The 21,969-nt window shown below is 37.8% G+C and overlaps 1 protein-coding gene across 1 annotated transcript in view; it reads left to right on the top strand.

Moving 5' to 3' along the window:
- Positions 1-21,969, top strand: part of CFAP47 (cilia and flagella associated protein 47) — a 286,222-nt gene that overhangs the window by 192,842 nt on the left and 71,411 nt on the right. Inside the window, 5 exon segments of the mRNA XM_054395813.1 lie at positions 5,272-5,447; positions 7,730-7,837; positions 11,530-11,641; positions 15,264-15,368; positions 19,859-20,015. Of these exon segments, the coding sequence (XP_054251788.1) occupies positions 5,272-5,447; positions 7,730-7,837; positions 11,530-11,641; positions 15,264-15,368; positions 19,859-20,015 (658 nt within the window).

A 21,969-nucleotide genomic window follows, 5' to 3' on the forward strand; every position in this document is an offset into this window, starting at 1 on the left:
GGACATGACAGATAGCTTCATTCACAGAATGTAATGCTTTTGCAGTCCTCTCCTTCAATTTCATAAAGACATCTTTAGCAATCATCTATTGCAAGCCATCATTTTCCTACTTTGTTTGCTTGGTACAATGTCTAGTTCCTATGAAGAGGTTAACAGTGTAGTGCTTTTAGTCAGCAAACTTAGAATTCTTGTAATAGCTTATAAACTAATCATCCAAATTCTGGTTTAGGGCATTATTTCTTAGGTTCCAATGCACATTTCAGCTAAAAGACACTTAATTCAGTGAGATTTTTATGTGTAAATGTACACCTAAAACCCATTGCACTATTAGCCTCTGATTTTAAGTGTCCTGTGCACATTATTTAATTCTGGTTAGTTTCTTGTGCTGTAATGGTGATAATAGTGGACTCCTTACTAAGCAAGTTTTACAAATATATAATTTGCTCAAGGTGCTTAGTCCTAGATTTTGAGTACTTCAATTTGCTATTCTGGCAAAGACTTAACTGTTGATGAGCAGTTGGTGCCTTATTGCAAGCTGGTAATTTGTGAGGCAAAGTATGCCTACTGAAAATGGAAAATACAGTGTGAAGATGAAGGCAATGCTGTGATTCTCTGGGGTCATAACTCTACATCCATGTAGGAGAGGGTTATCTTGGCAGTTAGTTTACATCACAGAGAGAGGGAAAAACCCCTGCTTCTCTAGTGAGTAAGGTGGTTCTCTCCACAAAGATTAACTAGTGAGTGACTAGGAAGCTGGAAGGACTGGCCACCTCAAGGATGTTAGGTCTTCCACGTGTCTGAATCATCAATGTGAGAAAGGTCCAACTGAGTGTGGACATGTGGGTCTGGATTAGAAGTGTGCTTGAAAGAAGTGGTGAGGTGAGGTTGAGGTGCATGTTAAAGGCATGTTGCATCAAGCAGTTCAAGAGACAGCTCTGATTTCTGAACCTAATTTGACCAAGCTGGGCTGAGCTATGATCTTCATGGCCTTGGAGCTCTGTCATCAGCTCTGCTGATCAATTCACTTGAACCTCTTTATTCCAAGAAACAGCAATGAATAATAATGAGACTACAACACAAGAGTCTACATTAAGTCCTGCTACTGAAGTGTAAACACACTGATGGCAACACTGAAAGCTCTTATCCTTCTGAGTCCATGGAAGATAGAAGGGCAAGATCTATTTTTTTCAGGAGTATTACCACCATTGCAAGTTAAGTCTTTGTGTAAACAACATTCCTGCTTGTCATCAGGTGCACCACAGATAAAGAAGGTGCTTGCTGCTTGTCAGTCTAGAACAATGATTTGGACAGGAGCCTACACAGGAAGAATTTCTGCTGCATTATCTCACCACACCTTACAAAATAACTTTCTTCCCACTTACCTGACTTGAAAATTTATTTGTAAAAGAATAGCATGGCAGACCTGGGAGCAAGTACAAATGCATTCTCCTCAAGATCCATGGACTAGAAAAGAAAAAGAAAAATGGGGAATGAATGTTATCTCTTTAATGGAACTGGATTTTAATTGAAAACAATTGTTCTAAAGCTTTAAGAAATGCAGTTAGTGTCAGAAACTTTGGCCAGATAGTGCTTTTATTGACCACTGATGATGGCTAGAATAAGATCATAGAATCACAGAATTGTTTCAGTTGGAAAAGACCTGTAAAATCGAGTCCAACCATTATTTAACTACCAAATCTTGTGCTAAATCATGTCCCTTAGCACCACATCCGTTTGTCTTTTAAGCACCTCCAGTGATGGTGATTCAAGCACCTCCCTGGCAAAGCTATTCCAGTTTTCAGTAACCCTTTCAGTGAAGAATTTTCCTCCGTTATCCAATCTAAACCTCCAGTGATGCAACTTGAGGCCATTTCATCTTGTCCTATTACTTTACTAGGGAGAAAAGACCAATACCCACCTCACTACAACCTCCTTTCAGTTGTAGAGGGTGATCAGGTCTCCCTTCAGCCTCCTTTTCTTCTTCTTAGTGTAGTTTGAACACAGAGAAGTGCTATGCACAGTAATTTTAGAATGTGTCCAACTTCCTGTAAGGTATCTTGTTGAAATTAGAGGAGGATGAGTCAACAGTTCAGTGCAGTGTATTACTTTAATAAAATGTAAAACTACCTATTAGGAACTTAAATATTTTAGGTCCAGCTGCTAAGGATGCAAAGAATGGGATTAAAAGAAAACCTTTGATATAAAATATATCAGGAAAATATTTCAGCAAACATAATATTACAAAAGATCAATTGATGATGGGGAGCATCTTTTAAAACAAAATCTTACACCTATACATAGGCTCAGGCTGTTAATGTAGGATAAAGTTTAAGCAGTCAATTATTTTTTCAAGTCCCACAGAGAATAAGTGTTATCTCCTATTCACTTTTCATTGTATTTTACTTGATGTTACATTATTGAAAATGACCTACACTGGACATGAAGTGCATCTACAAAGGAATAAACCCATGGGAATACTGCACCAGAATGGCTCTAACTTGGACACTGGCAGTCTTGATGCAAGAAGCATTTTGAGGAACAGGATTAGTTCCCTTGCAAAAAGCATTTTGAAGAACAGGATTACTTCCCTTCTTTTTTCAGCTTAAAATTTTTCTTCTGTCAAAATGTTTATAAAAAACACAACACCTGGAATGTGGATCTAAATTAATGACTAAAATGTGTTTGGAACTTGCTTATGATGTTGTACTTTTGCAGTCTTTCTCATAAAATGATACTTTCAGGAAAAATAATACTCTTAGCAATTGCAAGGGCATTTTGTAATTTATCCAAGTACTATGCTTCCATAGCAATCCATCAAGGCCTGGGAATGTACAATATACACACATTATATTGATAGATACACATTTACTCCTATTCCTTGAAATGCTTGTAGCAATTCAAGCAAAATTTACTAGGAAATTCCAGGGGAATTCATAATCCTAGGCTTTCACTTTAAACTGGCAAGGAAACACTGCTTTACATTAGGCTAATGTTGGCAATAGAAAATCTCCTTTGTCTACCAGGTTACAAAGGCTTCTTTGAGAGTTGCTGCTTTTTTTTTTCCTGAATAAGCCGTCCAATATTTTCTTTTCTACTGTAAAATTATTTCTTCAACACAGCATGTAGATGTTTTACTATAAAAATTGTTATGAAGCCTGTAGCAATAAAATGGTAGATAGGTTTAGAAATTTGTTTGCACCAGTGAAAAGTATTAATCTGAGCTTTAAAATATTTTATGGCAAATTTAAATTCGATCTCATGGGTGCGAGGCACTTGAATGATTTAAATTGTTGGTGTAATCTTGCCATCTGTAGAACATTAAATGTATTTTACGTATGTTCTAGTAGTGATTTTCTATAAATGTAAATATATAGAAGGTTACCAAATCACAGGCAAGCTCAAAGCAGAGTGAGGCAGCTGTGTGTGGAGTTATAAAGTATTTCATGTTCACTTTTTAGTGTATTGTTAATTTTAATAGGTATTCTGTCTCTTGTCCTTTCATATTGCAGTTTGAATTATTTACTTTTTTTTGCTGTGAGAACAAAATCACCAGATGTTAAAAAATCTCCAACCCTGCATTTTGAAATAAACTGCTTGGTTAGAGCAAAGGAAAGAGACCAAAACAGGGATAGAGGCAAATAGAGATGCAGCAAAATAATGACATATATTTGGGGTTGGGTTTTGTGTATTTTGTATAGGTTAACATGTATGAATGGAACATAAGTATATTAGACTGCAGGACTTCATCCTGAATTGTGACAGAGGATTTCCTTCATCAGTATGTTCCTTCCTGTTGTTTAAAAGTGTTTAATTTCCTAAAGTCTCTTGATGTTTACACACATAGGGTACCTGGGGTACATTTACATTATTGTTAACCTTACAGTGAAGAAGGAGTCACTGCAACACTGCTCAAATACAGCAGTGTTTCCAGGGCTGCCTAAGAATGCAATCATAGAATCACAGAATGGCCCAGGTTGGACAGGCCCTTAGAGATCATCTCCCCCAACCTCCCTGCCGTGGGCAGGGACACCTCTCAACTAGACTTGGCTGCTCAAGGTCTCATCCACCTGGCCTTGAACACCCACATGGGGGATGCATCCACAACCTCTCTGGGCAACCTATTCCCACCACCCTTGTGCTGATGAACCTCTTCCCAAGATCCAGTCTAAACCTGCTCTCCCTCAGCTTAAAACCATTCCCCCTCACCCTATTGCTAGACATCCTCATGAAAAGTCCCACTCTAGCCTTCCTGTAGGATCTCTTCAGGTATTGGAAAGCAGCTGTGAGGTCCTCTTGGAGTCTCCTCTTCTCTAGGCTTAACAATTTTGTGTCCCTCCTCTGGACTCACTTCAACAGGGCTGTGTCCTTCTTATGATGGGGACATCAGGACTGGACACAGCATTCAAGGTGGGAGTTTCACAAGAGCAAATGGAAGAATCACCTCTCTTGACTTGCTGTCCACACTCTATGCATCCCAGGATATGGTTTGCCTTCTAGGTTGCATGAGTGCACTGCTGGTTCATGGTGAGCTTCTCATCAATCAATACACCCAAGACTTTCTTCAGACCTACTCTTAACCCACTCTGCACCCAGCCTGTATTTATGCCTGGTGGCAGCTGTGCAGAGTGGAGCTACCTCTGCCCAAATTCTGCTCATGTTAAAGCTGCTAAACGTGCAAAGTAAGCATATTTGTCAAATCAGGCCTGTTTGTTTTATTTTTAATATAAATTTAATATAAATCTTTAATAGCAGCCATGTTTTCCAGATGATCAAGATGGCCCTTACCTAAAGCTTTCACAGATTTTAAACAGAAAGATTTGAAGGTCACTAGTAAGGGAAATGGCAAAAAGGAAAGGGAGACAGAATGTTTATTATGGTGATGCTTTAATGTCAAAGGTTATGATGTAACTTAAACGTTGAAAGGAACAGATCCTGTGGACTTCAGCCTTAATCATTTGTCTCTGCATGGCTATTGGGAGATGATTTGGAGTGTTTATCTGGTTGTGTGTATTTTGGCAAGCCTCAACCATTTCTTGGAAGGTCAAGTAGCTGGCAGATCAGCCAGGAAGAATGGGGCTTTGCCTTCTATATATTTACAATTTGAATATTGGCTGAAGTATCTCTTGCCACAACTTCTCTTTTTAGGTTAGTTCACACATCAAACAAAAGTGCAGACTGCGTTTATGTAAATATAAACCAGGAGTAAGCATCTTATGTTTGTTTGAGAAAGATCTTTTATGTGTAATGGCTTCTTTTTTTTTTTCTTTCTAGGATACTGTTGATATTCAAATTCCCATCACTAATCCTGCAGATAAAATTCTCCAGATGAGTGTGGTGCTGGAGAATCAGTCACTTTCTGGACAAAAGGCTGTCACTCTTGGGCCTAAACAAACATTTTTGTATCAAGTGAAGATATCCCCACCTGCTGTTGGCACTTCAGATGGAAGGTAAGTTGCCAAGTTTGGATAATTGTGGTTCTGACTCTTGTACAAATAAGTGAACTACTTAACATTGAAAGTTCAATTGCTTGCTGTAGATACTGTTCTAAAAAAAACCCAAACCATTAAAGGTAATAAATTTAATTACTTTTTTTCTAACCTTAAATACATTTTATCCCAAATAGCAGCTTTCCTCTGAAGGGAAAAACCTGACCAACAGGCAGTAGAACAACCCATAGTTATCCTAGTTCACTAGAACTGAGTGAATATTGTTTTAGAAATTTACTTAATATGAGAAGTCCCTCCTGAAAACTTCAGATGAATTGTTAGTTTTTAAAGATGTAAATTCCATAAAGGGAATAATATGATTTAGTTTTTCTTCTGAAAAGGAACAAAACTGTAGCAACATATCTAAAACCAAGTGAAGAACCCTTTAACAATCTTCACATAAATCCATTTAGCTTCAGAGTTTTCTGCTAAGCAACAGTGATCTACTAAATGAATATGGAGAGGTTTTAAATTACAAGTTGTTCATTACATTGGAAATACAAATGAAAACATGCAGGTGTGATAATTAGCACTAAAAAGACAGATGACCTCTTAGTCATAGCTTCAGCTAAATCAGTTTAGAAAATAACTGAAAAGTGCAGAATGGCAAAACTTATTTTCCTGGAATATGGTTAGTAAATCATCATTTACTTGAAGGGCTGATTGAAAAACAATTCCCTGTTTTTCAGTGGTGTCAGTTGACTGGCAAAAATATGAGGCTGGGAAGGAAGATGGGGTGGCATTTTATCAGGAAGGCAGAGACAGATGTCCTGTGTTCAAAGACCCAATGTTTACAAAGCCAAAATCCATGCATTTCAAAGTTTTCTTCATTTTGCACATACTGAGTTTTCCAAAGACCAGGATAATGGCAGGTATCACTGTACAGTCCAGCTTTCAAGCAATACAGATTTATAAAAGTGACTCCAGTTATCAATCTAGTAAATATTTTTTTTTCAATAGGAATTTGTAGAAATTATACATTCTGAAGCTGTGCACGAGAACAGACCTAATTTTTTTCATGTTCCAAACAACAAGATAAAGTTTTGTTTTAACTAGCAAAACTTTAAGCTCAGCCAATTGGTAGGTTGGGACTTGGGGGAATATGTGCAACGATGACATAAAGCACACCTGTACATTTTCAGTACAGTTAGGCAGTACTGTACCAGAAAGCTTTCTAATAGCTGCTTTAAACTGCAATAGCTCCCAAGGACTACAATTACAGCTGGACAGAGGTACTTCCAAAGTACATCCATGCTGTTATCTTTTTTTTCCTGAAGCCATGCTCTATTTCCTTTGTTATGGTAGCAGCTGGGTGGAAGCGTTATGAAAGTGTTTCTGGCAGGTGCACCTTTTCAAATGGATGATTCCTTCCTAAGCTTTTTTTATGCTCACTTTGAAGGCTGTGTTGGCACTCAGGATAGTCTGGAAACCATAAAGTCATGGATCAGGCAGAGTTAGCTCTCATTTAGAACGAGAACGGGCCCTTAGCGGATCATGGGTTTGCACAGTGCATTTCATGTAAGTTTTTAGATGCTTACAGTGCTCTGGTTTAATGTTATTATGATTCTGCTACTTAGAAAACCAGGACATAGAAAAAGAAATCTGCAGTAGGAAAGGACTGTGTTAGGATGTCTGACACAGGAATATACTGCTGTACATGTCTCACCTAGCAGCAAGCAATTTTCAGTCATGACAACATTTGATTGTATATCAAACCAGTATGTTCAGTATTCTTTTGAAGCATAGCTCCTTGTCATGCTCATATAAATGTGTCTATTTCATGTCTATTCCTTGGTTTTCATCATTGGGTTTGAAAAGAATTTTCTTTTTAAAATCAGTGAATACTATTTCTATGTCTTTGTACTTTGATTTGAACTGGCTAGAAAGAAAATATTGTGACCTTGAAATGAAATTGAAGCTTACTATTGTAAGTTAGAAGTTGAAATGCTTTTGAGTTGTGTTTTTTGGAAAAGAAACGACAAACCCCAACAAACAAAACTGACAAACAACTTTTAATGCTAAAATAAAGATGAATTACTGACTTTGTAATATCAGTAGTTGTAAATATTATTAGTTTTGGTAGCTGAATAAGGATGCCAGCAAGATGTGTTATGGGAAAACTGGGAGCTAGTTAAAGAATTTGCTGTCTTGAATTCATTAAGTTTTTCTTGAATTTTAGTCTGCAGATTTTTGATTTGGTGCACAAAAGCTGTGTGTTATTAAGCTTATGTATCTGTTTTTAGTGTGATATTCCTGTCAGATATGGTTGGAGAGTTTTGGTATGCACTGAAGTTGATTGTAGAGAAACCGCTGCCAACTAGACTACCCGAAATAAAATGTGAGCTTGGAAAGTAAGTATGTGTTTCCTAGTGCTGAACTTGGCCACTGTTTTGAAATATCATGGAAAACATGTGAACTGTTTACAAGGAAAAGCAAAAAAAATAGTGCTGTATGTCTACTATGGGAGTTTGCAGATAATTTTCATAGATGTATGTGTAGATAGGTGAAATTCTTCTTGCAGAAAAATTGAAATGGAATTCTAACCTTTATGTAGACTTCCTCTGAAGTCTTATATAGAAATCACTTTGAAAATACTGCAGAATTTAATCATAAAGGTCTCTAGGCTTGCTTTGTTTTCTATTTCTTTTCCTGAGCTTAGAGTACACCTTGCAGTCCTTTACAAATGCATGTTATCAATTCCTTCTAACCTCTCAAGGAAAGGCAAAGTAATAAAACTTCTGTCCAGCAGATTGTGGAGGTAAACATGTTTGGAACACAGCAAGCGTTAGGAAAATTAGCTACAAAGAGCAGACAAATTAACTCAGTTCCTGTCTTGATAAAAATTTCATCTTGCATTTTGATTGCATAATTTCCAGTCCATTTCTGGTTTTTACTTTACAGTTCTGGGCTGTAAAGTGAGTGAAAAAAAACCCATACTTTTTTCTACTATGTAGGCTGACACAGTTAGGAGTTAGAAATAACTCAAACCCTTTTCCTACAGACTCTTTTTGGCATTCATAATTTCCTCTAGCACTCCACATGAACTACATGCACAAGTAGTCTGGCTGAGAATAGCAAGTCGTCTTTTCTTACTGCAAATGAAATGTATGTTGGAAAGGATTAGCTTCCTTAATTATGTTTGCCTGTCAAAACTATAAGCTGAAATTCATGTAATTCCATGTTTTAGTTTTCCAAATGAGATTTCTTTACTCTTTACAATTCCTATGCATATGTAAATGACCTCATCTCTATCTGCCCTGGATGGAAAGTGGTGGAAGAACGGAGAAGTTCTTTAATTTTTAGCAACAACAATAATGTAAACCACGAAATTAGCAGTACTCTTTTTCATCTGTCTTTATATATGTATAAAGCAGTATAGGAAATCTAACAGATTTTTTTTCTTTGCATTATCAGCCAAGTTGCTGGTTTTATAAAGTCTCCTGCCTTCTGTTCAGTTATTTCCTTCAACACTCTCCTTTTCCCAGAAATTTATTTCTATTATGTTATCAGCCTAATGACCTCTTCTCAAAGTGTAAAGTTTTTGGACAATGGCAATTGATCATAGCTCTGAGGTTACAGTGAAATTACTGAGAATTGCTTTACCTGCTAAAAAGATGAGATAGTCCAAGTAAATTGGTTGCATTAATGTATGCTGAATATATAAAGGTAATGCAAGTATTCATTATGTGGTGTCTGTTTAAGAAAATTTCCAATTAGTTTAGTTTTAAATGGATATTCTTCCTTGCTGTGTTTCCAGAGATGTGGACTGTAAATGTTGTAAAATATTTGAACCATTTCTGCTTGGTGAGCCTCTCTAGGAAACCTTCTTCTTGATATTCTCTGTCTTTATTTATCCATCTTCTTATTTGCTCTACAGTGGAGCATTGAAGATCAGTAGGTTGAAAGATGTTCACAGTGGTCTTGAATTTGCTGTCATAGGCAACAACTTTTTCTAGCATAACCATGGTTAGTCAGTTTGTGTGGGATGGAAGAGGTTCTCAATGAACTTTGATGAAGTGGAAGACTTTTCTTGAAGAACCTCTAGCAATCAGTTTTCATTTGCTTAATTAAATTTCAGATATCCAACATAGTTTTCCCTTTCACTGACAAATATGTATGAAAGAGATCAGATACAAAATTGAAAACGAGGGACAGTAAATATGAGAAATGGAATTATCAAATGAATCTGAAGTTCTTGTGTGAAAGTGTGCTGGTATTTCTCTACTTTCTGCTGTTGAGACCTCAGTGATACAATGCTTTGTCAGCATTAGTGTAAACCAATTCTACCTGCTCCCTGCAGGGGAGGGAGTTGTACTAGATGACCTTTGGAGATCCCTTCCAACCCAAACCATTCTATGATTCCACCAACTCTGCTGCTGGGGATTTATATCACTTGTGTATGTTGGAAGGAGCCCACCTGCACACAGGTTTTAAGGCCTGAAGTTACAGTTGTAAAGCTTGACTGAAATGCCTTCTTTCCTGAGTGTTGCTTTTTATTTCCTTACTGATTTAGCTGTGATTAACTGTTTAATTTTTTCTGGAGGATAAATATGTGGAACAATATGGCAGTTGACCTGCCACAGCTTTGACTAGAGGGAATATCCACTGGATAGATAAATTACAACAAAACCAATATATGTATCTCATTTTTCAAACTTTTCTTATTTATTGTTTTTACTGATTCACCCTGAATCTCTTCTCTGTGTCCCTTGGTGTTAGGATGAGAATGTGCTTTATGTTCATATATCTTTGTTAAAGGCAAATAATATATTATTTTCATCTGAACAGAGGAATTTGGGGGAGTCTTATGAATTCTCTTGAAAACTGTATTCCCTATAGAAGATATCTTGAATTTGTTTATTCTTTAGTTAGAAGATAAAGGACAGCAGTCTGTAAAATTGAGTGCCAGCTGATTTAAAGTATAGCATTTAGGCAATCCAGCACACTTCAATTTTTGTTCTGGAACAGCCACAATACTCATTAAAATGCATAATCTACATGTGCAGCATAATGATTTACCATTATACTATAATGAACAATGCAATGATTGTACAAAAGGAAACACATTTTGAGTTCATGCAGAGGAAGAAAAAGGAGGGAAGCAGGCAGAGGTTCCATTGAAATGGCTGGTGTGGAACACCAAGTTTGTTTTAAGATCTCAGTGTTAGAAGAAGATGAAAAAGAATGGTTGCCTAGTGGCACTAAATCAAAAGCTATTGGCATCATCACTTAATTGCAAGCTTTTCCTTTAAACCTTTGCTTAGACAAAAAGGAGGAACAGATATAATTTATGTGCTTACCTTTAATTTATGTCCAGTGTTTTTCCTGTGGCAGACTGAGTCCATAAATAGGCTAGAGAATAATAAGGCATGCTTAAAATTATTTTATTTTTTGGAACCAGATTTTTGTTGTTGTCCTTGGCACTGTGAATTATCTGACTAAAATATTTTATTCCAAAGTTAGATCTAGAGAAAGTAAGGAAAGAAAGGCAAGACATAGATCTGTAAATTGGAGCTTAAGAAATAAATGTGAAACTGTGGTATTGGAGACACTGGGATTCATTTCCATATCCTCCTATCTAAAGAGTAGGCATCAGGTTTAAGGCATTAAGTCTGCACTGCTTCTGTAGAAACTGAAAAGTGATTCCACATCTTTAGTGTGATTTACATGAGGGCCAATTCTCCCTGAAAATGTTTTTTCTCCCTGTTGAGTATTGAGGGAGCTGGACAGGCCTTTTAACCAACTAACTTAAGCTAACTTCTTGACAAATGAAGTAAAGCAAAACAAATTCTTCCTTTACAAATGACTCAGGTATTAGAGTGGTCATTGCTACTATTTTTTGTTGTTAACAATTATCAGTAATGTTGATTAATGGATTTAGATACGTCCATACTAGTGGAAAAAAAACTAATGCAATAAAAAATAATTCTTATTTTTAAAAGTAGTAATTTTTCAAGAAAGGAAAAAAAAAAGTGATTAGTAATAAAATGCAATGCAAGAAACATTGTAATTAATAGTCATTACATACATGTATTTTCTCCAGGTGTGCTCATCTATACATACCTCTCATTAATCCTACACATGAAACTCTGAAGCTAGAAATTGTTAACAGCAATCCTATCCATTTTTCAACTGAGACTGATCCAAACCAGCCTGTAAGTAAGATTTCTGTGCTTTCTGATAGAAGACAGAGACTTATTTTCAAAGCATATTGAATTATGTATTACTGTGGGTTCAGAGTACAGGATTAGAGGCATTATAAGTATGTAGTCTAGAGATTTTATAGCTTAAAGATGAGAACAATTAAACTTGAAAAGCAAGGCAAGCTTTGCAGAACGGTTTTGAGAAGAACTGCAGTGTTGGTTGCAAATCATATTCAGGAGATGTTAGGAGGAGAACCTGTAACCAAACTAGCTGTATTAGAAGATTCACAACTTTCTAAGAAACAACAGCATAACTAGGTGAGTAGGTAAAATGTTAATGCAAGAATAACTGTATCTCATAGTCATGGAAGTTACAACCAATTTGCAGGGTCCCTGAATAAGATTTTGATAGTTTAACCACCAGGAGGCTTCAAGTAAATACCTGGAATCATTTTATTTGGAAACTCTCTTTTACCCTGAGAATGATTTCTGTTGATGAGCTTGTCTTCTCTTTACTATTATGTACACTACTTTTTCATTCTCCATCACAGAAAACCTTCCAGCTTGCAGCATAACATTTTGTCCTTGTGTCGGTGTGAGCTGAAATTCCCACCCCACCAACAAGTAACCAGGCTAGCCCAGTCTGGAAGCAAATGAAGGCTGCATTTACAAGCAGAGAAATGCAATGAATATGTACAAATATACAAAATTCACAACATTTACAAATATATACAGTCAACAGAAAAGCACAACCAATCTCCCTTTGCTTCCCCCCAAAGGGGACCCTTCACAAAGGGGCCTCCCTCTCCCAGGAGCTTCCCCCCAGACGCCCCTTGGACAGAAAGCAGAGTTAGTTAGAGCAGAAAGTTGTTAACTTAGCTACCAAGGTCAGTGTGTTATCTTCAGCCAGAAGAGAAGAAGAAACAGCAGCCAGACAGCCCAGCAACTGCCCCCACTGCTGAATGCAGAATGTGCAGAGTGCCTACTTTGTTTTGGGTAATAGTTCTTAAACATTTCTATCTATCCAATGGAAGTGTTTAGAACAATCAGTATTTTGCTTTCTTACACCCAATAGTGACTTATTTATACTCTTTCACTTTCTCTGTTTTGAACTTTGCAAGGAAAAAATTAAAAAGACAGTTTCAAACCATCACAGTCCTTTCAAGGACTCAGAGTTGCATAGATGAGCTCAACTTTTGTATTTTCCATTGAGATTGGCTGAGTACTGTGTCCAGTTCAAAGGCCCCTCAATTCAAGAGAGATGTTGAGGTACTGGAATGTATCCAGAGAAGGGCAACAAAGCTGGTGAGGGGTCTGGAACACAGACCCTGTGAGGAGAGGCTGAGGGAGCTGGGGGTGTTTAGCCTGGAGAAGAGGAGACTCAGGGGAGACCTCATTGCTGTCTACAACTACTGGAAGGGAGGTTGTAGGCAGGTAGGGGTTGGTCTCTTCTCCCAGGCAACCAGCACCAGAACAAGAGGACACAGTCTCAAGCTGTGCCAGGGGAGGTATAGGCTGGATGTTAGGAGGAAGTTCTTCACAGAGAGAGTGATTTGCCATTGGAATGGGCTGCCCAGGGAGGTGGTGGAGTCGCCATCCCTGGATGTTCAAGAAAAGCCTGGATGAGGCACTTAGTGCCATGGTCTAGTTGATTGGATAGGGCTGGGTGATAGGTTGGATTGGATGATCTTGGAGGTCTCTTCCAACCTGGTTGGTTCTATGGTTCTGTGATAAGATGGGATTGTGCAATTAGGATAGGTAATCACAGATTCGTAGAATTGTAAACTAGTTTGTGTTAGAAGGAACCCTGAATGTTATCTAGATCCAACAGGAGCTGAGTGCTGGTGGCAAATGTGCTTTCAGTTACTGCTCACCAATGGATGTATGAGGCTGTGGAGTGTGGGTGATGCAGCAGTGCTGTGTTCCCCATATGGGAGGTGCAGGGGTTGTAGCAGCCAAGCAAGCCACATGTCCTGGGCATGAGGCCCACCTACTTTCCCTTCCAAAGATGTGTTTTGTCATGAAGTAGAAACTGTTAAATTGAATTTAAGTTTGAAAAAATACAATACTACCTGCTCAATAGTCAAGGCAGTTAATGTCTTCAAACCAGCAAACTATTATGGCAGTATTCTGATGAATTATTTTACAATTTTCCCCCTAAAACAGAAAAATATTTCAAATGTTGTGTTAGGTGAACACACCTGAGCTCTCTCCTCTCTTCTGCTCAAGCTAGCTCCCAGTGCCATCAGCAGGAATAGTTGTTGGTCAAAGTACACTGGCATCACCAGTCTGTATTGTGCTGATATCCTATAGACACACCCAGAAGAGGACTTACAAGACAAGGATTTCTGTGGTCCCTGCCTGGGTCCAGCTCTGATATGTCAAGGAATGCCACAGGGCAGTGAGGAAAGCAACATAAGCCTCATCAGGGGCCTCTGCTCTGGGCTGGGAGTAGACACTTCTGTCCCTGCTTCATCCTCTGGGGCTTGTGGTTTGGCCTCAGCACTGTGACCTTGGCTGGTTGTCCTGGTGCTGCAATGGGCCTCCATCCCTCTCCTGCTTGCTGTCTCTGGTTGTGGTGGGACAGGGCTACTGGTGGAGGTCCCTGCCTTGCTGTGTCATATGCTCAAGCCTTCCTCAGCCCTGTGCTGAGGCAGAGGCAGAGGCAGTCAAAACCCTGGGGTAGGAAGAGCTCGCAGAGCTTGTTGGTGCAATTAGGTAACTTGCGACCATTAAATGTAGTAGTCAAACATCAATGTTTTCATAATTCCTGTTCATTGCCTGTTAGCAGCCTCTTTTTCCAGGGTTGATACTTCTTTTATAAAAGTTTTGTCAGTGCTAGCTGTTGTAGGGTGTAGTTTTCACCTTTATTAGTTGTAAGTTATATTAATTTTATAAAATACAGCTTAGGTGTCAATAACTCCAATCAATTGTTTTTTTGTATCTTCTCACATGCAAGCATTATTTAAATGTGTATGATATTAAAAGCCTAGTACTTGGTTTTAATTAAAAAAAAATGGATGTAATAATCATGCATTCAATAATTCTAGCTGTTCATTGTCTCAACACATTGGATTTTTTGTTATTTATGATTCTATTCTTTCCCTGCTTATCTAGTTCTTAAAAACATTTATGGCCACATTGAATTCAGCAACTTTGCTTTTCCCCATTGCCATTGAGATTCAAGCAGTGTGCTTTAATGAAGAGAAAACTAGACATTGTTTACAATGTTAATTTAGGCAAAGGTAAGCGTGGGGAGACAAAGCACTAGTATATTAATGCATTCTGTGGAGGTCAGTGTGATAACCTTTGAGTGTCACCAACATGATAAGACCCCAAAGTCATGTTTGAATGGTATTTTTGAGAGCTGCTGCCCATATCATATGAGCAATCTGTAACACCAGCTCTGTAATTTCTGGAGAATGAACGTGCAGTGACTTCCACTAGGACTGTTTACTGCAACACCCTTGGCTGCCTTAGCAGCCTATGCCTACTGAGGGAAGAGAATGCATCTGGTGGAACATACTAACCAAATAAACATCAGCACTGTCAACACAAAGCACAAACAGACTCCAGAAAATTGATTTCCACCCCACCCTGTTTTTCTTTTGCTTCTTTATTGTAATTTGTACAGCTGATTGTTGCTCCTCATTCCACCACTGAGGTACCTGTGCAATTCTGTCCATCTGCCCTTGGAAGAGGCAATCACAAGGCATCAATAACCTTCAAATGCTCACAGGTATGAGACTATGTTTGCTGCACACAAGATCTGGAATTCAAATTAGATAATGTTTTTTAATAACCATGTAAGTTAAGTTTTCAGTATTTAGGTCAATTTGAAACTTAATGGCTGGATGCACAATGAAAGAGCAAATGCAAAGACATTTGAAAGTTATAATGTGCTTTAACCTTACTTTTACACAGAAATGATTCTATTTACAGTATTAAAATGTGGCATAATAATCCAGGAGCTAGAATAAGTAATGAATAATTTTAGCTTTCTTAGTAACTAGTTTTTAACTCCAGATGACTGGCAATTCTTTGCATTGTCACCTCTGAAATTAAATTTCTAGGTGTTTTTTCCCAACCCCAAACAAAATTTTATTTTTTATCTGATTTGAATATTGAAGGCCATATACTTGAAAAAGTGAATTCTTCCTTTCATTTTTTAAAAAAATGTGTTTTACTTTGAGCATCTTAGAATTGTAGACATTTTGAATCTGTGAACTTTCTTCATTTTAAATGAAAAACAAGTAAGTAAAGAAACTTGAGTTGTCAACATGACGTATTAGCTGATTAAAACTTACAGCTGGAAAGAATGTGAAGGAGGTGGTAGAAGCCCCATCCCTGGAGGTTTTTTAAGGCCAGGCTGGAAGCTGCTCTGGGCAGCCTGATCTAGTGCGAGATGTCCCTGCCCATGGCAGGGGAGTTGGGACTAGATGATCCTTGAGGTCCCTTCCAGCCCTGACAATTCTATGATTCTTTGAAATACTGAAAATGTGATGTAAATGATAATATTTCATCATGTGACTTGTGGCTGATTGAAGCATTTTGTTTCTGTGCAATTTCCCCTCTACATTCTTTTCGGACTTTCAGCTATCCTAACTGCTGAGCTGTGAATTACTCCAGTTAAGCCCTACCAGGAGTTTTCAGTAGTGTCTTAAGTGACACAGTGAAAGCAAATATTATTTTATAAGAAGAAAACAAATAGTGAAGGAAGTGATGTGGCGGGATTTTTTTCCCGGATAAAGTATGTTGACAGGTTATTTGCAGGTGGTGTTAGCACAGTATTTATTTTCAGGCTGTCTCTTAAATATTTAGTGAGGAGAAAACCAAGGAGACAGCAATTCTCATATGAATAGTCTATAGCCAAGGCCTGTTCAAAAGGACAAAATGTCCTTATCTTGTCTGGATTCTAATGGTACACAGAAATCTTACCTAAGTTTTTAAACACACATGCAAAACTAAATTCTTCAGCCAGCATAGAAGCAATAAAACAATGCAATTCATTTAAACCTTTCGGGAACAAATTCAGCCCTGTCACCTGAATCTTGTCATGCAAGTTCATCTTTCAAGTAGTGGCAAATCCACGAGTTTTCATCTGCAGTGGACTTCAGTCAGTAACCCATCCCTCTGGTTGCTTTGTCCAGACACCTGTAAAGATTTTGATATCATGGTGTAACCGTTGTAATTTCTTATGCTTGTTTTATGCCTGAAGCATTTGAACTTTTTCATTTTTTACTGTTACAGTCCTTACTAGATAAATCCCAGACTGTTTCAGTTTGTTAATCATTAGACAGATATCTGTCAGAATATTTGCACAAATATATGTGCCCTTTTAATGAAGAATATTTCTCATCAGTAGTGGGTGCCTTACACAACTTTCAATGTAAACCTTTCCCCCCCAGCCCCAACATTGATTTTTCCTCCCTTGATTTCTCTGATTAAATATATCTGAATGGGCACTAAAGCCATCTGATAGCTGAATAGCTGACTAATCTAAAATCAGTGACAGTACTTACAGGATGAGCCTTAACTATTTCTGATTGTGCTTTGCTGAATAGAGGGAAACTGCCCTGTGTTATTACCTCCTTCATTTGTTTCTGGTTTGAAGGTTTTCACGAAGTGAATTCCACTTTAGCTGCTAATCAATGTGAAAATCTGAAAATTTTGTTGGGACAGCACAAGTGAAAGATCAGCTTGAACACAGCCCACATGCAGAGTTATCCTTTTCTTTTACCACATTGCTAGCATCCAGGTATAAGGTAGAACATTTAACAGCAGTCAGTAGTATTAGAGAGAAGCTGAGCCCAATATTAGGTCCTGTCTTTGCCTTAGGAGTCTGGGTTTTTAAATACATTTTTCCTCTTGATTTCTTGCACTGGGCATGCAAGATCTTGAGCTCTATCACAAAGCGCAGGACAGGCAAAACAGGCTTATCCTATAATCTATACCTTTTTATTGTCATGTTTTCCAGACTGACCACTAGTTTTCTTTGGGTTCTTCTTTAGCTGCTCAATTTGACAGTTTCAGTGTGTTAAAGGTTCAAAAATTACTCTCTTTGTTAACCACAAAAGATCAGTGGAATCTACAGTCTTTAATGTTTGTAGCCTGAGAGACTGAACCTTCAGCAATGAAGCTCTGACCCTAAGAGCTTACCTGCACTAAATATGAATACGCAGACTCCTCCCACCCCTTCACTGTACATCATGAGCATAAACTTACTTGCTACGAGCAAGGTGGTTCACACACATTTACACTGGACCTGAGAACTGTAGTTAGAGTAATATTGCCTCATAAGCTCTGTATGAATAGTCTTTTTAAATTTTTTTTTCATCCCTGTGTTCATAAGCAAGCCGAATGTGTCAATAACAAGCCAGTGTAGACCACTAACAGCTTGACCCATCCAGCTTTCTGAAAGCATGGTCTTCTGGCATGCTAAGGGTTGTGTTCCAGTCCTTTAAGCCTCCAAAGGATGCTCAACCTTTTGCTTACATTTAACTTCTATAGGCCAATGTGGCAAGGCAGGACATGAATCAGGAACACAATTGCTGTGGTGTACTGGCTTGGCTACAGTTGGACAATTTTGTATTGACTGTAACCAGCAAAGCAACTTTATCAAAGTTAGTCCTGTGCTGCTTCAAAGTCTCTATAGCAGCATCATTTGCCTTCTCTTCAGAATCTGAACAGTTAGCAGTGCTAGCTTCCTGCTCATTAATCTGTAACCATAAACAGGCTATAGGTAATTTTAAAATAAAAAAATAACAAACAAAAAAACAAAAGTAATTTTAAAGGGAAGTAGCTCTTAATTCTCATTAGTTTGAGTAATGCAGAAGTCCCCACAAATCAGATGACATAAATCACTGTCTAAATTCTGAACAAACACAGATTCTATGTTTATATCCTGTTCTTTAGTACTGGATAGTCTTTACCTCAGTATGTAAACAATTTTTCCACTTTTTTATGTTTTGTTTTGTTTCTTTTTTAAATTAAAATTCTGTAGCCTTGGATGACTTTCACTAAAAAATTTCATTCAGTATGATTAAAATTATTTTTTTCTCATTAGATTGAATGTTTCTCTATAAAACCATCATAAAGGCATGCAATTTTGCTGTCCAAAGCTATTTTCTGAGGACATATGATGTGTCATTTTATTTATCCCTGCCTATACTGAGAAGTCTCAATATATTAGTTTTTTTTTTTTTTAGTGTGTGTCCTTCCAGATTCATTGTTAGATTTTTGAACCCTGCCTGGTACAGAGTTTTCTTAATTTGCTAGACAGGTGATGCAGAAGTAAATGCAATATTTCAGATATTACTAACAGCATTTTGATTTTTATTATTTTGTATTCTCTTTGTGCTGCTTACCTTTCTGGATGATAATGAACAAAACAGACCAAATGGCCACATTGAGCAATTTGTAATAAGCCTCAGATTTCAGTCTGTATTGTTATAATTTAAAGGCTACAACATGAATGTACAAATTAAATGTTTTCCTTTAAATAATGGTCATTAAATTGAACATTCACCTTTGCTGCTCATTCATGTTTAAAGGTCCTATAATCAGTGGCATTATTATCATTACTCTTTATAACATGAAAACAGTAAATGTGAGACAGGCAACCCTTACTGTCATGCCAAAAAACCAAAAGTAATTAAAAAAATTAATATATCAATTTAATTATATTTCCCTTTTTGTCTAATCTATGATGATACTCTATATCTTCTAGTTCTTGATTTGTCTGTGTGTAGTGGTTAATGTTCTTTATTTCTTTGGAGGAATTACCTTAGGTTTTTGTGTAGTTCTATTGCTGTCCCCTTCCTCCCTTTGTCTTCAGAAGAGAACTTCTTACTTTATTTGCTTTCAGGTTCTGATATATGTGCTCTGAATTTCCCTCTTGCAACCACTTAAATCTTTCCATTCACTGCACTGGGAGCTCTGAGTAGCTACATGGAAGTTTAAAACTCTGTGCTCAGAGTAGCACAGAAGTTAAATGCAAAGGGCAGATGTGAACATCTCTCAGACTGGAATGATTCATTACCAGATACTAGTACTCAGACTAACATAACAGCTTGAGGCAAGAAGGAAGAATAGAAAACATTAAACATCAGTTCACTTAAAACAGAAAAGAGACACAGAACATAAGACAGAAGTAGGCAAAATATCTTAAATTGTACAAATCTGTCTTGTCAAAAAAAAAATAAATAATGATGCATGTTTCATCTGCAGCTTGAAGAGTGGATATTTCACCTTTCAGGGACTGGTCTTCCTCCTGAGCTGATGGAACCAACCAGCATAAGTGCATGCATTGGCCAATGTTCTTCTGTCATCATAGCCTTCAAAAATCCAACTCATGAAAATGTGGTGATTGATGTCATCCTGACAGGTACAAGGATTTGGATTTTTTTGAGGTGGAGGGAAGAACTTAAGCTTCTTGGGTTGCTCTAAAAGCGTGAGTGGGATGTGGTTACACTTCCCTCATTTCATTTCCTGGGAACAGAGATATTGTGTATCATCATTCATGTCCACCCAGAAAGCCCCTGTAGACTGTGCTGAAGGAGCTAAGAAATAACACAAACCTTGAACAATCGTTCACAGTAGACCTCTTAGGTCATACAGCCTGACATATGCATGCCTCTGGTTGTTGACTATGAACAGCACTGTATTGATTCTCCCCCTCTGCTCTTGTGAGACCACAAGTGGAGTGCTGCTTCCAATTCTGAGCCTCCCAACACGAGAAGGACATCAGACTGTTGGAATGAGTCCAGAGGAGGGTCACAAAGATGAGCAAAGGGCTCCCATATGGGTACAGACTGCGAGAGTTGGGGCTGTTCAGCTTGGAGAAATAAGGCTCCAAGGACACCTTATATTTGCCTTCCAGTACCTGAAGAAAGTTGGAGAGAGTTTTTTTTGCAAGGGTTTGTAATGATAGGATGAAGGGCAATGGCTATAAGCTGGAAGAGGGTGGATTTACACTGGATATTAGGAAGAAATTCTTAACAGTGAGGGTGGTGAGATGCTGGAACAGGTTGCCCAAGGAAGCTGCAAATGCAACTGGTAGTTTTCAAGGCCAGGTTGGACAGGGCCTTGAGCAACTTGGTCTAGTGGAAGGTGTCCCTGCCCTGGGCAGGGAGGTCAGAACTAGATGATGTTTAAGGCCCCTTCCAACCCAAATCAGGCAATAGGAGACTTCTGGGGTGCATTTTGGGAGCTGTATATCTAAGCCAAATAGTTAATAGTTTGGTTTGGTTGATTTTGTTCCTCACTTATTTTCCAAAATATTTTATGCTGCCAGAATCTCAATAGCTAAAGGAGTTTGCAAGGACAAAACATTTGTGTTTTTTGGTTGGTTGGTTTTGTGATTTGTTTTCTTTGTTTGTTTTGTTTTGTTTTTCTGATTGACCTTCCAAGCAAGTATGTTTCAGCAGTATTTTTGAATGTACTTTAAAAAATAAGATCCACAGCTAACAAAGATTAACAAGGCACTGTCCATATTGAGATTTTACAAATGCTGTAGAACCTCAAATTTGAAGTCTCAGATTCTTCTTGATGACTGAAACTCAGTGAAACAGTAAATTTCACTTTGAAGCAGAATTTTAGGAAGTTCACTACCGCTCACCTAGTTCCTCATAACACGTACACATAACATCAAAAAACAGGTTGCAAGTCATTTCCTTGCATCTACATTATAACAGAAACTGAAGATAAACCTTCACAGTGGTTTCTGACATAGATTCTGTGAAAGGGGAAAGAGAATAGCAAAATTAAACCTGTAAAAAGATTTTAAGCCAGATTTACACGCTCAGATTTGGTGTTTATGGCACATAGAATAAGTGAAGAAATGTGACTAGAAAAAAAGGTAGATTCATGGATATTTGTTGCACTGAACTCCTGTCTCTTAATTACACCTTCTGAGACAGGAATTAGAAATATAAAAGGATAGCTTTGGCTGCTTATTCAGTTAAATATGGGAGATTGTAGAGATTTTTACCTAAATGGTGTCTGATCAATTGCATTTTGGTGTTATCACTGAATGTTCTGGACTTTTGCTGACCAAGGTTTCTTTTTGGCAGACTTTAGTGCAGTTCCCCATGTTTCCACGTTTAACTGCTTTTCATTCACTACTGTCAAAAAATAGAGGTCCATTTGTAAATGATCAGGCTACTCCTGAGTTTCACTCGATGTTCTGCTCTGCACAACAGTGAAGGCAGCAACAAAATGCAGTTGGTCCACTGTTTACATGCTAAGTACATCATGGCCAGGATCTGAGTTTACCTGGCACTGAGCAAGGAAGCTGGCAGAGAGGGGAACAGAGAGTCATGTCTAGCTTCCTAGTTATC

The sequence above is a fragment of the Indicator indicator genome, chromosome 1 (assembly GCF_027791375.1).
Source record: "Indicator indicator isolate 239-I01 chromosome 1, UM_Iind_1.1, whole genome shotgun sequence".
In the NCBI taxonomy this organism is placed as follows: Eukaryota; Metazoa; Chordata; class Aves; order Piciformes; family Indicatoridae; genus Indicator; species Indicator indicator.